Source organism: Erinaceus europaeus, chromosome 2, assembly GCF_950295315.1.
Source record: "Erinaceus europaeus chromosome 2, mEriEur2.1, whole genome shotgun sequence".
NCBI lineage: Eukaryota > Metazoa > Chordata > Mammalia > Eulipotyphla > Erinaceidae > Erinaceus > Erinaceus europaeus.
In genome coordinates this window covers 54,901,880-54,915,339 of record NC_080163.1, presented here as the reverse complement: position 1 = coordinate 54,915,339, position 13,460 = coordinate 54,901,880, and the positions used below count along the sequence as shown (strand labels likewise).

Sequence of the window (13,460 nt, the reverse complement as noted above, 5' to 3'; positions counted from 1 at the left end):
CATAGATGAAACTACTGGAAGTTTCATTTTAACCCACACAGATCTGTATCACCTGTTTCCTGCCGGAATCCTCATTCTCACTTTATGCTCTTTGCCACCCTGTCACTCTGGGACCTTCTTTCTCTTTTTTCCATGGTTCCATGCTTGGCTGCTCAGGGCCTCCACTCCTGCGTCTGCCAGGAATTCTCCTTCATCCTCCTCTCCTATGTCAGAATTTAGCTTAACTCACCCTTTCTTGCGGAAAACCCCTTTGGCTCCAGCAAACTCATTCCTCTCCATAGAAGTTAGGGTGACTGCAATTAATTTTTTTTCCTTTAATGTCACTATCCACCACTATCCAGTAGGAGAAACTACAATGATGTGAAGAACAACTTCCCAACTGTTACTTCTTATTTTTCCTTCTATTTGGGGATGGGTTTAATTGTTTACAGTACAGTTGTTGACACGTGGATAAAATTTATCATCTCACCATGATAGGAGTCTGAAAGACACTCTCACCTCCCAGCACAAGTCCCCTTTCCCCATTCTTCTTCTTCTTCTAGTGTTTGCCCTTCTTCCGTAGCCAGTCAACAGTGTCAGGTTGAGCCTGATGTAAAATTTTGAGACCTCCTTTGAATCTGGAGAGGTGGCACCCATTATATATCAGGACACCAAAGTCTACCCCCCAGGCCTCTCCTCCATTTACTCCTTGGCATCCTTTGTTTTGGTGCAATACATCAAGTCCAGTCCAAGTCATGTGTGTTTTCCCCTTTCTTTTGGAGGACAAGATATGAAATATTCACCAAAGAGAAGATCCAAAGAGCCATGACAGACATGTAAAAAATGCTCAAAGTCACTGATTATCAAATGAACGCAAAAAAAAGACAGCAATGAGATACTACTTCATTCCTGTGAGAATGTCATACGTCAAAAAGGACAGGACAATAACATAAGTGTTGGAGTGGTTATGCAGAAGTAAAGGAACCCTTTTACACTGCTGTTTGGAATGCAAATTGCTTCAACTCCTATGGAGAGCAATCTGGAGAATTCTCAGAAGGCTAGATAGAAATGGACCTACCCTATGACCTAGAAATTTCTCTCCTGGGCATATATCCTTAGAAAACAAACATACTTCCTTAGAAAACAAACATACTCATCCAAAGAGAGTTCATAGCAGCACAGTTTGTAATAGCCAAAACTTGGAAGTAACCCAGGTGTCCAACAATAGATGAGTGGCTAAGAAAGTTGTGGAATGCTACTCAGTCACTTGCTTTACCTCATCTTAGATGGAGTTATCATTGTTGTTGTTTTCCCACCAGAGTTATCACTGGGGCTTGGTGCCTGGACAATCAATCCACTGGTTCCAAAAGATATTTTTTCCTTTTTAATTTGATACAGAGATAAATTGAGAAGAGATGGGAGACAGATAGGGAGAGAGAAAGGTCCTTGTTCATGATAATGTGTGTGCTAAGGTAATGGGTGTGCCTCTTACTTGGCCCCCCACTGTTATCATTTAATAGCAAAATTTCAATAAACTGGTAATGACATAAAATGGATTTAGTGTAGAGCTGGGCAGTGGTGCTTCTTGTTGAATGCATATGTTACAATGTGCAAGCACCCAGGATCAAGACCCTGCCCCCCACCTACAGGAGAGAAGCTTCACAAGTGGTGGAGAAATGATCTAAGTGTGTGTGAGTGTGTCTCCCTCTGTCTCTATTTCCCCTTCCCCTCTCAGTTGTTTCTGTCTGTTAAATATAATTTTAAAAGAGTGTTTCTAAAGAATAGATTGAATTATTTGTTAAACAAATGACACATTCTCTTTTGGAGTTGTGTTGTCAGTACTCCCATTGCCTCTTGTAACAGGGGACATCAAAAAAAAGAAAGAAAAAGAAGAAGGAAGGAAGGCAATGATTTCCTTTGTGTTCCTTTCCTTTGGAAGGAAGCCTGGAGAGCTTGCAGGCTGCCTTCTGCATTTCCTCTCACAAGGATGATGATCTCATGGGACTAGGAACCAAATCCTGAACATTACTGAAAACATTTGAACCCGGTAGAGTTCAATTTTATTTATCATCATGCTGTGTTCCCTCCCTCCACAATTTAACAGGAGGGCCAGACTAAAGCACAGGAGTGTCCCAGTAAGATGTCATGTCATCCTTCCCCACATGACCCTGGGCAAGTGTCCTATCTTCCTCTCTCATCTTCCAGGAGTCTCCGGGATGGCTGATACAGAGTTGTTCCCCTCCAGCAAGAATGCTCACTGTGATTCCTAATTCCGCACAGATGGCAGCCCCCTGTATCCATCCAAATGCTGCATGTCATGAATAGAGTCAAATGTATATCCCCAGTTGCCATTCTCCATACACTGTGCTTCCTGGAGCTTTGAGGATTGAAGCCTATTAATGAAAGTCTACAGTCTCATTACAAATAATTTTAAAATTAAAAATTAAAATAATAGGCATCATGGTGGATGGGTCATGGGAGGTCAAAAACTGTATTTAAAAGCTTCATAGTTCAGCTGATTTTCCTGGGCTGTGAGGTTTTTGTGGTGCATAAAAACCAATCAAATATCTGCAGTAAAATATTAGTTAAAATGGAATACAATGCAGCCATTAAAACTATGAGACATAGCTGTGCACTGCTGTCTTAGAGTGGCATTATCACTAATGGGTGATGTGAAAATATAGTTTCAAAGGGGTTGGGCAGTGGCTCAGCGGGTTAAGCACACATGGTGTGAAGCAAAAGGACTGGCGTAAGGATCCCGGTTTGAGCCCCCAGCTCCCCACCTGCAGAGGGGTCACTTCACAAGCGGTGAAGCAGGTCTGTAGGTGTCTGTATTTTTCCCCCCCTCTGCCTCCCCTCCTCTCTCTATTTCTCTCTGTCCTGTCTGGCAACAATAACAGCAATGGCAATAATTATAACAACAACAGGGCAACAAGGTAGGAAAAGATAGCTTCAAGGAGCAGCAGACTGACGGTGCAGTCATCAAGCCCCAGCAATAACCTTGGATGGGAAAAAACATATATATATATGGTTTCAAAATTTATATTTAAAATAACTTAGCTACTTAACTTCTGTGAAATAAATATATTTGTATCTGGGGGTATGAGAGAGAGATTGTGTGTGCACATAAGAAAGAAAAAGAAGAAAGGATGGGAGGAAGGGAAGAAGAAAGGGAGGGAGAAAGGGAAGAAAGGAAAGATAGTTTATATGGATGGGTGGATGGGTAGATGGGTGGGGGTGCTGGTCAAATAACTTTGCTATGAGCATGGCCCAAGTTTGAGCTTCACACTAGAAAAAGCTTTAGTACTGTGGTATCTTTTCCTCTTTATCTCTGTGTCTCTCTATCTCTCTGTATCTCTCTCTCTGAAAAAAAGCTTGGAACAAAGAAGGCCCAACATGAAAAAGAAAAAGTTAAAAATAATGACATAGGTGGTGGTGCTGACTAGATGGGAAATTCAGATTTTGGTAAGGAACCTTCAGTGTTTTGTTTCTGGGGTGGGTGCATGTGTGTGTGTGTGCATGTGTTGTTTTGTTTTTGTCACCAAGGTTATTGCTGGGGGTTAGTGCTGGCACTACAAATCCACTGCTCCTGGCAGCCATTTTATCTTTTTTTTTTTTTTTTCTATTTTATTTGAAAGGACAGAAAAGAATTGAGAAGGGAGGGGGAGGTAGAGAGGGAGAGAAAAAGAGACACCTACAGACCTGCTTCACCACTTGTGAAATGTTCTGGCTGCAGGTGGGGAGTGGGGGCTCAAACTGGTGTCCTTGTGTTGGTCTTTCCACATGGCCACTTTACCAGGTACACCAACACCTACCTGGCTTGTGCTGGAATCTTCAGTTTTGCTAATTTCTGACATATACATTTCTAAAGATTCATTATTTTTATTTATGTTATGTGAAATAAAGTTTAAGAGGGAGGAAGAGAAGGGGGGGTCAGAGTACCACTGTGGTACATGCAACACCCAAGATGGAAAGGGGAGCCTCAGTCATGCAAGTCTTGTGCTCTACCAACTGAGCTATTTCCCCAGAGACTGAAATACATGTTTTAAACTTCAGTTTCCCTTTACTAGGAGCTAGTCAAATTCAGCAGTATTCATAAATTCAGGGCCAGGATGTAGTTGAGTAGTAATGAAGTGTAATGTCCTCAGTTCAATATCAGGTCTCTCAAACAAACTAGCGAGAGTACTCTTAAGAGTCTTTTAGCTCCAAGTGTCCCTGAGTCAACACACTTCTCATTTCACTGAGTCATTTTGACTTGAGTGTTAGGAGTTCCCTCTGAGATCAGAGCAAGGCAGGGAGCATATAGTTCTTTCTGACCAATGCCTTTTCTCTGTTTTCTCATCAGATGACTTCATTTACCTCCTCATTGTCTCCTGTGAGCAAATCCTTCCTCTCACAAACCCTCACATTCTTCTTCGCTGATCTCAACTCAGTCCACAATGTGCATAATCTAAAGACCTCTTTTCTATTCATCAAACTTTTAAAAATCCTAATAATAATATGTGAGCTTTGTAAAAAGAAATCCATTATTTCACAAGCAGAACAAATATATATCCCAAAGTGCCCCCCATCCGTGGATACGCTGAAATTAATGTAAATAATTGCTGGTTGAGATTCAAATTCATTTATATACAATAAGAATCTTGTTGTATGACTAATTTTAGTATAAAGCTATTAAAATGAAAAGTCAAGGGAGTCCGGTGGTAGCGCAGTGGGTTAAGCGCATGTGGTGCAAAGCCCAAGGACCGGCTTAAGGATCCAGATTCAAGCCCCTCCCCTCCTCTCTCCACTTCTTTCTGTCCTATCTAACAACAAAGACATCAATTACAACAACAATAAAAAAAATAAAGGCAACAAAAGGGAAAATAAATAAATAAATATTTTTAAAAGCTGAAATGAAAAGTCAGATGGCATTCTGACTTAAATGACTCTTTAGATGGACTTTTCCTAGGTATATCCCGCTCATTATCTCAGTGTACTAGTATCCTCAAAAACTGACCTATCAAGAAAAAGATTGACTGATTCTATTTGCAGAAAAAAAGTTTGTCTTCACATCTGATGTTCCAGAAGGGTTGAATAAGGTCATCTGATTCTTTTCCCTCTGTAGTCTCTGTCAGCCTCACTCTCGCCTCTTTGTCTGCTTTTTCTTCTCTTTCTGTGTGTGTGTCCCTTCCTATGTCTCTTACCCTATTTTTTTCCCTCCAGGGTTATTGCTGGGGCTTGGTACCTGCAGTATGAATCCACTACTCCAGGAGACTATTTTTTCCCTTTTGTTGCTCTTGTGGTTTATTTTTGTTGTTATTGCTGTCATTGTTGTTGGATAGGACAGAGAGAAATGGAGAGAGGAGGGGAAGACAGAGAGGGGGAGAGAAAGATAGACACCTGCAGACCTGCTTCACTACCTGTGAAGCGACTCCCCTGCAGGTGGGGGGCCAGGGGCTCGAACCGGGATCCTTCCACCGGTTCCCGCTTTGCGCCACATGCACTTAACCCACTGTGCAATCCTCTGATAGAGAGGATTGTCTCTGTGTACTTTTGGGGTCCAAGAAGAACTTTCCAGAAGACTGTGAACTTGCACTCAGTCTGAAAGTGGGGTAAGCCCTCAATGTGTGCATGCAGAAGAATCAGGTTACATGTGGCATAATGACTGTATCCATCCCCTTGTGTGTCCAGTAAAAAAAAAAAAAAACTCTGCCAAGATATCTTCATGCAAATTTGTGTTAAACTATCGTTTTCTCTCTATTTGTTAATAATTTTGAAAGACTGTCCTTTAGAGCTGTTAGTCTCCTACTTGCAAGTTTTCTTATCAAGGCTAGTTAGCCGAAAGATACAGAAAATCTGAAATCTGCAGGTTGCACATGAAGTATGATTGACATATTTCATCTGATGTCTGTCAAAAAAGAATAATCCCTGTCCTCTCATCCATAAACATTTTCCTTCCTGAAACTGAAGTTTAACCTCCACTCTAGGCTGCATTCTCTGACACCCTTGCTAACTCAGTAATTATCACACATCTTAATAATTGGCTTATTTTCCTTTTCACCATCAGCTATGAGTTTTCATCTTGTTCATGCTTGTGTTTTTCTTCCAGGTCCACAGTAGCTCCTCTTTGCACAGGTAACAGGGAAGGCTGTCCTTCAAGATAGGATTTGTCATAGTTTGAGAGAATTTCAGTGTTGGATTTTCTCCCTTTTTAGAGACCTAAGTATAGCAAGTGATTAAGAACGAGGCCTGGAGTACCACACTGCCTGGATCCAACCCCAATTTTTATCAATTACCTAATGTGTTATTGTAGGGAAGTTACTTCCATTTCCTGGGCTTTATCTTCCCATTAGAAAAATCGCATTAATGATTTTATATTCCCCTTAGAGTTTGTGAAGAATGAATCATGGAGTAGTTCCTGATGAACATCCCTGTTCTGGCATTTCTTCTTGAGCCTCCAGGTGGCTGGCAGTTTGCCAAACCCCCCAGGAGCCCAAAGAAAGGTCTTTCTATTTTCTATTTGAAGATATTGCTGCTTTTCTCTCCTTTATTTTTTCAGAGGGGAGCCAGAGGAGCTAAAATAAAACAGACCCAGATACTAAAAGCAGAGAGAAAGCTTCTCCAGAATTCTGCCAGAAACTTTAAGCCACATTCTAGATGGAGAGCTGTAACCTAGACAGTGAACCCACAGAAATACTCCCAGATTAATACCTCTGGATGCCCATAATGATTATCCACTGCCATATGATATCTTCCTCCAAATTTAGTTACTTCCTCTCTCTCTCTCTCTCTCTCCTCTGTCCCATGTGAAATAATATTTTTTTTAATGTTAACAAAGTCAGAAGGCAAATCCATTATGAAGTTAGGACTGGAATTCCTGACTCCTAAAATGCTCCTTGTAAAACATGTTTGTTTGTTTTTTTCAGTTATAAAATGGAAGTATTGTCAAGACCATAGAGTAAGGGGGGTACAATTCCACATAAGTCCCACCACCAGAACTCTGTGTCCAGTCCCCTCCCTTGATAGCTTTCCTGTTCTTCACCCCCTCTGGGAGTATGGGCCAAGGATCATTATAGGGTGCAGAAGGTGGGAGGTCTGGCTTCTATAATTGCTTACCCGCTGAACATGGGTGTTGACAGGTCTATCCATACTCCCAGCCTGTCTCTCTCTTTCCTCTCTTTTCCTTTTTCTGATTTCTTGTTCCTAAATCTTGAAGAACTTCCACTAGTGCTTTACAAATTGAGAGTTATGAAAAAAAATATTGTGGCTAAAATGATACTGTTTTCCTGATCCCTAACACTATCTCCAAGCCTTAGAACCAGTCTCCTACTGAATCTCTTCACTCCTATAATTGACATTTCTTTTTAAATTATATTTGCTCATATTTGGTCTAATGATCATCCAGGATTCCATTTTCAGTCATCTCACATGAGAGGATTGGATGTGTATTGAGTCCTTTAGAGAATGTTTCATATAGTCAACTCCATTCTAGGCAATTCATGTGACCTCAACACTTCATCCTTCCACTTTTAGGAACCAACTCATTGACTTCTTTGTTTCATAGAGTAAACTTCTGAAAGCAATATTAAATTTTTACTAGCATTTTGATTATTAAATAATAGTAATTTATCATTATTAAATGATTTAGAGTTCCTGGTTCCAAACTACATTTGATTTTTACAATAATATATACAAAATACACAAAGCAAAATACACACACACACACACACACACACACACACACACACATGTAATCGCCGATATTTACCAAGCCTTATATACTAGAAATTTCCCAAGTTTTGACCATATTATTTTATCAGTTCTCACATCAGTGAAGAGATGAAGATCCACACTTTGAAGATGAGAAAAATGAGTGTAGAGGATGTTAAATACTGATTCTAACACCACACACCTAATGAGTGGTGGAAAAGGGTAAATTCACATCCAGATGTGAAGATATAAAGTGAACAACAAACCACTGCTCTAATTCTAAGAACATAATATTTCAACTTGTTCTCCTTGCTCTTTCTGTCTTCCCTGTATTTGGGAGGGCAGGAAAAAGAGGAAGAATTTTCCTTAATTGCAGGAGGAATGGAGGGGAGATTAGCATAGATCTTAAAATATATGACTGGCTTCTAAGAGTTGTCAAAGTAAATTGAGCCCCCAGAGACATTTAAAAGCAATTTGATCACACATTTACACATGACTGCAATTAAGGAAGCTGTTCATTGGTCTACCAAAGAGGATTCTAATAGAATTTTATGAGCATTACTTTGAAACGTTTTGCATAAGGAATTAATTTGTAAATATCTTTGCTACATCTTAGTTAATCTTGGACATTTGGAACCTCACTTGTCATTTGAATATTTATTTAAGCACCTTGCAGAAGTTTTGTAGCTGAAGAACAGAATTGTCCAATAGAAACCTAGAACACACATTTTACGGTTTAATCAGTTCCTGAGATAAGGCAGAATTGCTCCATTCTGAGTAATGTCCACTGAGCCTAGAAACCAAATTTTTCTTTTGCTGTACCTGGTGTAGCTTAATTTTTCTTTATGTTTGCTTATTTGTGTTTTTGCTTTTTTTTTTTTAACATGCACCAGTAGCAATGTTTTTCATGATGGCCACTTTACAGATAAAATAAATTTGATAACTTTCCCTAGCTCAAAAGCTTCTAAGACAGAGGTTTTCAAAGTGTCATCTCAGACCACCTGCAGCATGGTCACCTGGGAACATGTCAGAAATGTACATTTAATTTTTTAAAAAAAATTATTATCTTTATTTATTGGATAGAGAGCCAGATATCAGGAGAGAAGGAGGTGATAGGGAGAGAGTCAGAGACATACCTGCAGCACTGTTTCACCACTCTCAAAGCTTCCCTCCTACCCCCCCCCCCCCGCAGGTGGGAACCAGGGGCTAGAACCTGTGTCCTTGCACATTGTAATATGTGTGCTCAACCAGGTGTGCCACCACTCAGCTCCAGAAATGTACATTTTTTAAGTAACATTGTAGATCTTTTAGTAATTGTCATTTCAGTAAACCTTTCTGGTGATTCATCTAATGTAGAGACCTGCCCTTCAGTCAAATATTTTAGACTTTTTTCCTCCTACTTAATTCCAATCATTCTAGATCCAGTTAAGTTGTCCTTTTACATTTGTGGATTTATAGATATGTATTAATATAAATGAATATATATAGGGGCTGGGTGATGGCGTACCTGGTTGAGTACACATTACAAAGCACAAGCATCCAGGTTCCCATCCCCTGTCCCCATCATAATCATTATGTTATCTGCTCTCCTCCCTGACTATTTTTTCAGATAGAGGAAAAGATAAAGAGAGGTAAAGACATCACAACACTGAAGTTTTCTCCAATGTAGTGGGAGTCAAGCTCAACCCTGGGTTGCGCACAAGGTAAAACAGGTTGAGCTATATTTCCAGCACCATAAAAAATATTTTGAGGCATAAGGATCCCAGTTCACACCCCTAGTTCCGTATCTGCAGGGTAGCCACTTCACAAGCAGTGAAGCAGGTCTACAGATGGCTATCTTTCTCTCTCCCTCTCTAATTCTAGAGATTGAAAATCTGAAATCAGAGTTCATGAAGGTTATGCTTGTGAAACATAAGGAAAGAAGACTCTAATTGTTTTTTTCCTGGTTTTAGGTGGTTTTCTAATAATATTTAACATCTCGTTGGCTTATTAATAAGATATCACACCAATCTTGACATCTCTCTGTGAAGATCTGTCTTTGTGTTCAATTCCCTCCTTGTTGAAGATATCTGTTATACTGAGTTAAAAAATAATAACTCCATTCAACCTTGACTCCTGTAAGGATTCCATTTCTACATAAGGCCAAATTCTAAGGTTAAGACTTCAGCCTTTATGGAGAAGTAGACACAAATCAACATATTACATCAACTTGAGCAAAAGGAAAATTGGTAGGCAAGCTATGATGTGTCTTTTTAAACTAAAGACAGAGCTGGAGAATGAAAAGAAGTAGGAGAAAGACTATTCAAACTCTCCAGGAACTGTTCCTGGCCCTGCAAGGAGGCTGCTAGGAGACCGGATGTCCTCTACGAACTGTCCAGAAAGTTTGACTTGCTCCTAAACTAGAAAAGCCACTCTCCCAATAGTATGACAACTATAAAGACATAGTAAGAATACTAAAAAGACAAAAGCAAATATCCTTGCAGTCTGGGAGGTAGTACAGTGGATAAAATTCTGGGGTCTCAGGCATGAGGTCCTGAGATTGAGCCCTGACATTGCATCTGTCAGCATGATACACTGGTTCTCTGTCTCTCTCATCCTATAAAGAAATGAATACATATTTTATTTAAAAAAAAGAAGAAAGAAAGAAAGAAAGAAAGAAAGAAAGAAAGAAAGAAAGAAAGAAAGAAAGAAAGAAAGAAAGAAAGCTTCCAGTCCTTGCCCTTTAGAAAAAGGTAATGAAGGAAGTTGGGCGGTAGCGCAGAGTTAACTGCAGGTGGCGCAAAGCACAAGGACCAACTTAAGGATCTTGGTTTGAGCCCCAGCTCCCCACCTGCAGGGGAGTCAGTTCACAAGTGGTGAAGCAGGTCTGCAGGTGTCTATCTTTCTCTCCCCCCTCTCTGCCCCTCCTCTCTCCATTTCTCTCTATCCTGTCTAACAATGACAACAACAATAATAACTACAACAATAAAAAAACAAGGACAACAAATGGGGAAATAAATAAATATAAAAAATTACAGAAGAAGATAATGAAGGGAGAAAAAATTAAGTATATTTTAATTCAAATTCATCATTAGTGATAATAATAAACCTCTGATGATTGTTAATCTAGCCATTCAGAAAAGTTTGCAATTCTGATGTAATCTAGTTTTTGCTAAGCATAGATCAGTAGCTTGGAAGGAATCCTATTTGCACAACTTTTTCCACAACTGAACATCTTCAATTAACTCCTGCTACCACATCAGTTCTTGTGACATTTTATTTGTTGCAATAGAGAAGATTTCTTATGAGTGAGGAAAGAGAGAGGGGATGCCAGACCATGACTCTTGTGCTTTCTTATGACAATTCTAGCAAATTCAAACTTTAACTAAATGCAGTCATAGTTATTTGCAACCAAAACATCTCCAATCTTGGGGATCCCCCACTCTATGTCCAGGCAGTGTTTGAAATTTAACAATGGGCAAGGAGCACACAACCTCAAGTATGCAAGTTCTGCAATTTACTTCTTGAACTATTTCCCAGGCCACTTAAGATGATTTTGTAGAGAACATTTTTACTGAGTAAAGTTGTCTTCCACTCTGGAGTGTCTTGTTCTTTGCACTTGGATACAGATACGAGTGTCCACTGTCTTGTTGGTCACAAGTGCTTGGGGACACAGTGTGGCCAGCTGCTCTTTGATACCATGGAGGAAAAGGTACAGTCCTCCTCTCTCAATTCCAGGGTACTCACCTTTCATGGCCCCACATTGGGCTATCAATCCACCCTCCCTCCTTCCCAACTCATCTTTCCTCCAATTCTTCAAATAATTTAACCATTGTTATATTGCTATTGTTTGAATTAAGAAGAGAAAAGAAGAGGTGGGAAAGATTAACACAGTGAACTTCCTAAAATAAGGGGTGGAAGGGGGTGGTTCATCATTAAATGCTATGAAATTTTAGAATTGACTTAGCCTCCAAACTGTCTTTTGCACTTTTTCTTTGACTTCCAAAGACAAATAGCTGACATACCTACTGTGTTTTTTTTTTTCCTGTTGTTGAATTTCAAAAGTTGTCTGAACATGGAAGTGGGGGATCCCCAAGATCGGACACAGTTTTGCTGCAAGTAACTGTGATTGTGTTTAGTGAACTGTATGAGTTTTCTGGAATTATGATGGAAAAGTCCATGAATTGGGTGTCTGGGAACAATGTTTTTTGTCTCATAGTCATGTTAGGGCAGCCTGACAGTTAAGAGGCTAAATCATGAAGGAGTCAAGTTGCACCTCAATCTGGAGGAAAGAAGAAAGCTAATGCCATAGGAAGGTGTGAACTCCAAAATGAGTCAGCAGTGAATTCCCATAAGGAAGATCAGGTCCTGATAAAGGGAGAGATCTGTGATACTCTCTACCAATAGTATGGGAAATGATGGCACAGAAAATATTTATAATCTTACATTCAGTTTTTACATGAGCAAAATAATTAAATGGCTTAATCCCAAAGTAACTCAAGTCAATTCTATTCTATTCAGTTCTATTCACAACTGTACTTCGCCCTCAGGAAGGACCTCTACTCAGAAGGAATCTACCAACAACAGTATTGGCTTTAACAGTATTTGTTCAAGTGCAAACTCCAGGTCCCTCCTCTAACTCAGGAGCTCCCTGACATTACCATTCTAAGTAGACTTTCATGACTGAATCTCATATATGCAATCAGGACAAAGTCCCTGGAACCACAGTTTTAAAAAAAAAACAAAACAACCCTAGAACTCACCAAACATTCCCTCTGGCACTAGTAACTAACATCATCACACTATCACACTGGCAGGGCAGCATAATGGTTATGCAAAAAAAAAGAAAAAAGAAAGAAAGGAAAGAAAAAGAAAAAACCTTTTATGCCTGAGATTCTGAGAGCTCCAGTTCAAACCCCTGCACCACCCACCGTAAGCCAGAGTCGAGCAGTGCTCTGTTGTCTATGTTTGTGTGTCTCTCTCTATCATGTGTGTGTGTGTGTCTGTTTCTATATCTTTCTCTCATTAAAATCAAATAAACAAGATTCATTGTTAAAAATTTTAAAAAAGCATTAACTTAGAGCACCCTTTAGCATAAGCAGGCAATAAAGAGGAGAGGACTAAATGCTAATAATAGCAGTTCTGAGAGCTCAAATAAAAGGCCAAATCTGGTGGTACCTTAGCTTGATAATAGGAAGGTTACAGATGCATTGACAATGAGGCCCAAGGGTTGGACAGAAGCTCCTAAAGTGCCCGGGCATTAGAGTCAAGTTGGTTTGTGAAGAAGAGAGAGGTGGAACTGACTCCAGGAGATGAAGTTCGGATGCAATCTGGAATTAATACTTAAAGAAATTCATGAGCCAGTAAGATGTAGTTCATTGTATAATTGTTTCTTTTTTTCTTTCCTCTGTTCTTTTCTCATTTCTCACTCCCTTTTCCCTCCTACCCACACTCTTTTTTTCTTCTTTATTTTTATTCCCTATTTTCCCCTTCAATCTTCCTCTTCCCCAATAATTTCCTCTCCTTTTATCCCTTCCCCACTCCTCTCATTCTCTCCTCATATCTCCCATCAATTACTCTTCCCCTTGTTTCTCTTCCATGCCCTCCTTCTTTATTCTCTCTCCAGGTACTATGCCATCTGCTGTCAACCCTTGGTCTACAGAAACAAGATGACCCCTCTACGTATTGCATTAATGCTAGGAGGCTGCTGGGTAATTCCAATGTTTATCTCCTTTCTCCCAATCATGCAAGGCTGGAATAACATTGGAATCATTGACTTGGTGAGTACCTATATAGGCCTGGCTGGTCTA

The 13,460-nt window shown here is 39.8% G+C and overlaps 1 protein-coding gene across 1 annotated transcript in view; it reads left to right on the top strand.

Moving 5' to 3' along the window:
* The window catches only part of HTR4 (5-hydroxytryptamine receptor 4), a 218,111-nt gene that overhangs the window by 129,097 nt on the left and 75,554 nt on the right, over positions 1-13,460 (top strand). Inside the window, exon 5 of the mRNA XM_060180702.1 lies at positions 13,277-13,430. Within this exon, the coding sequence (XP_060036685.1) occupies positions 13,277-13,430 (154 nt within the window). The remainder of the gene's footprint in view (positions 1-13,276; positions 13,431-13,460) is intronic.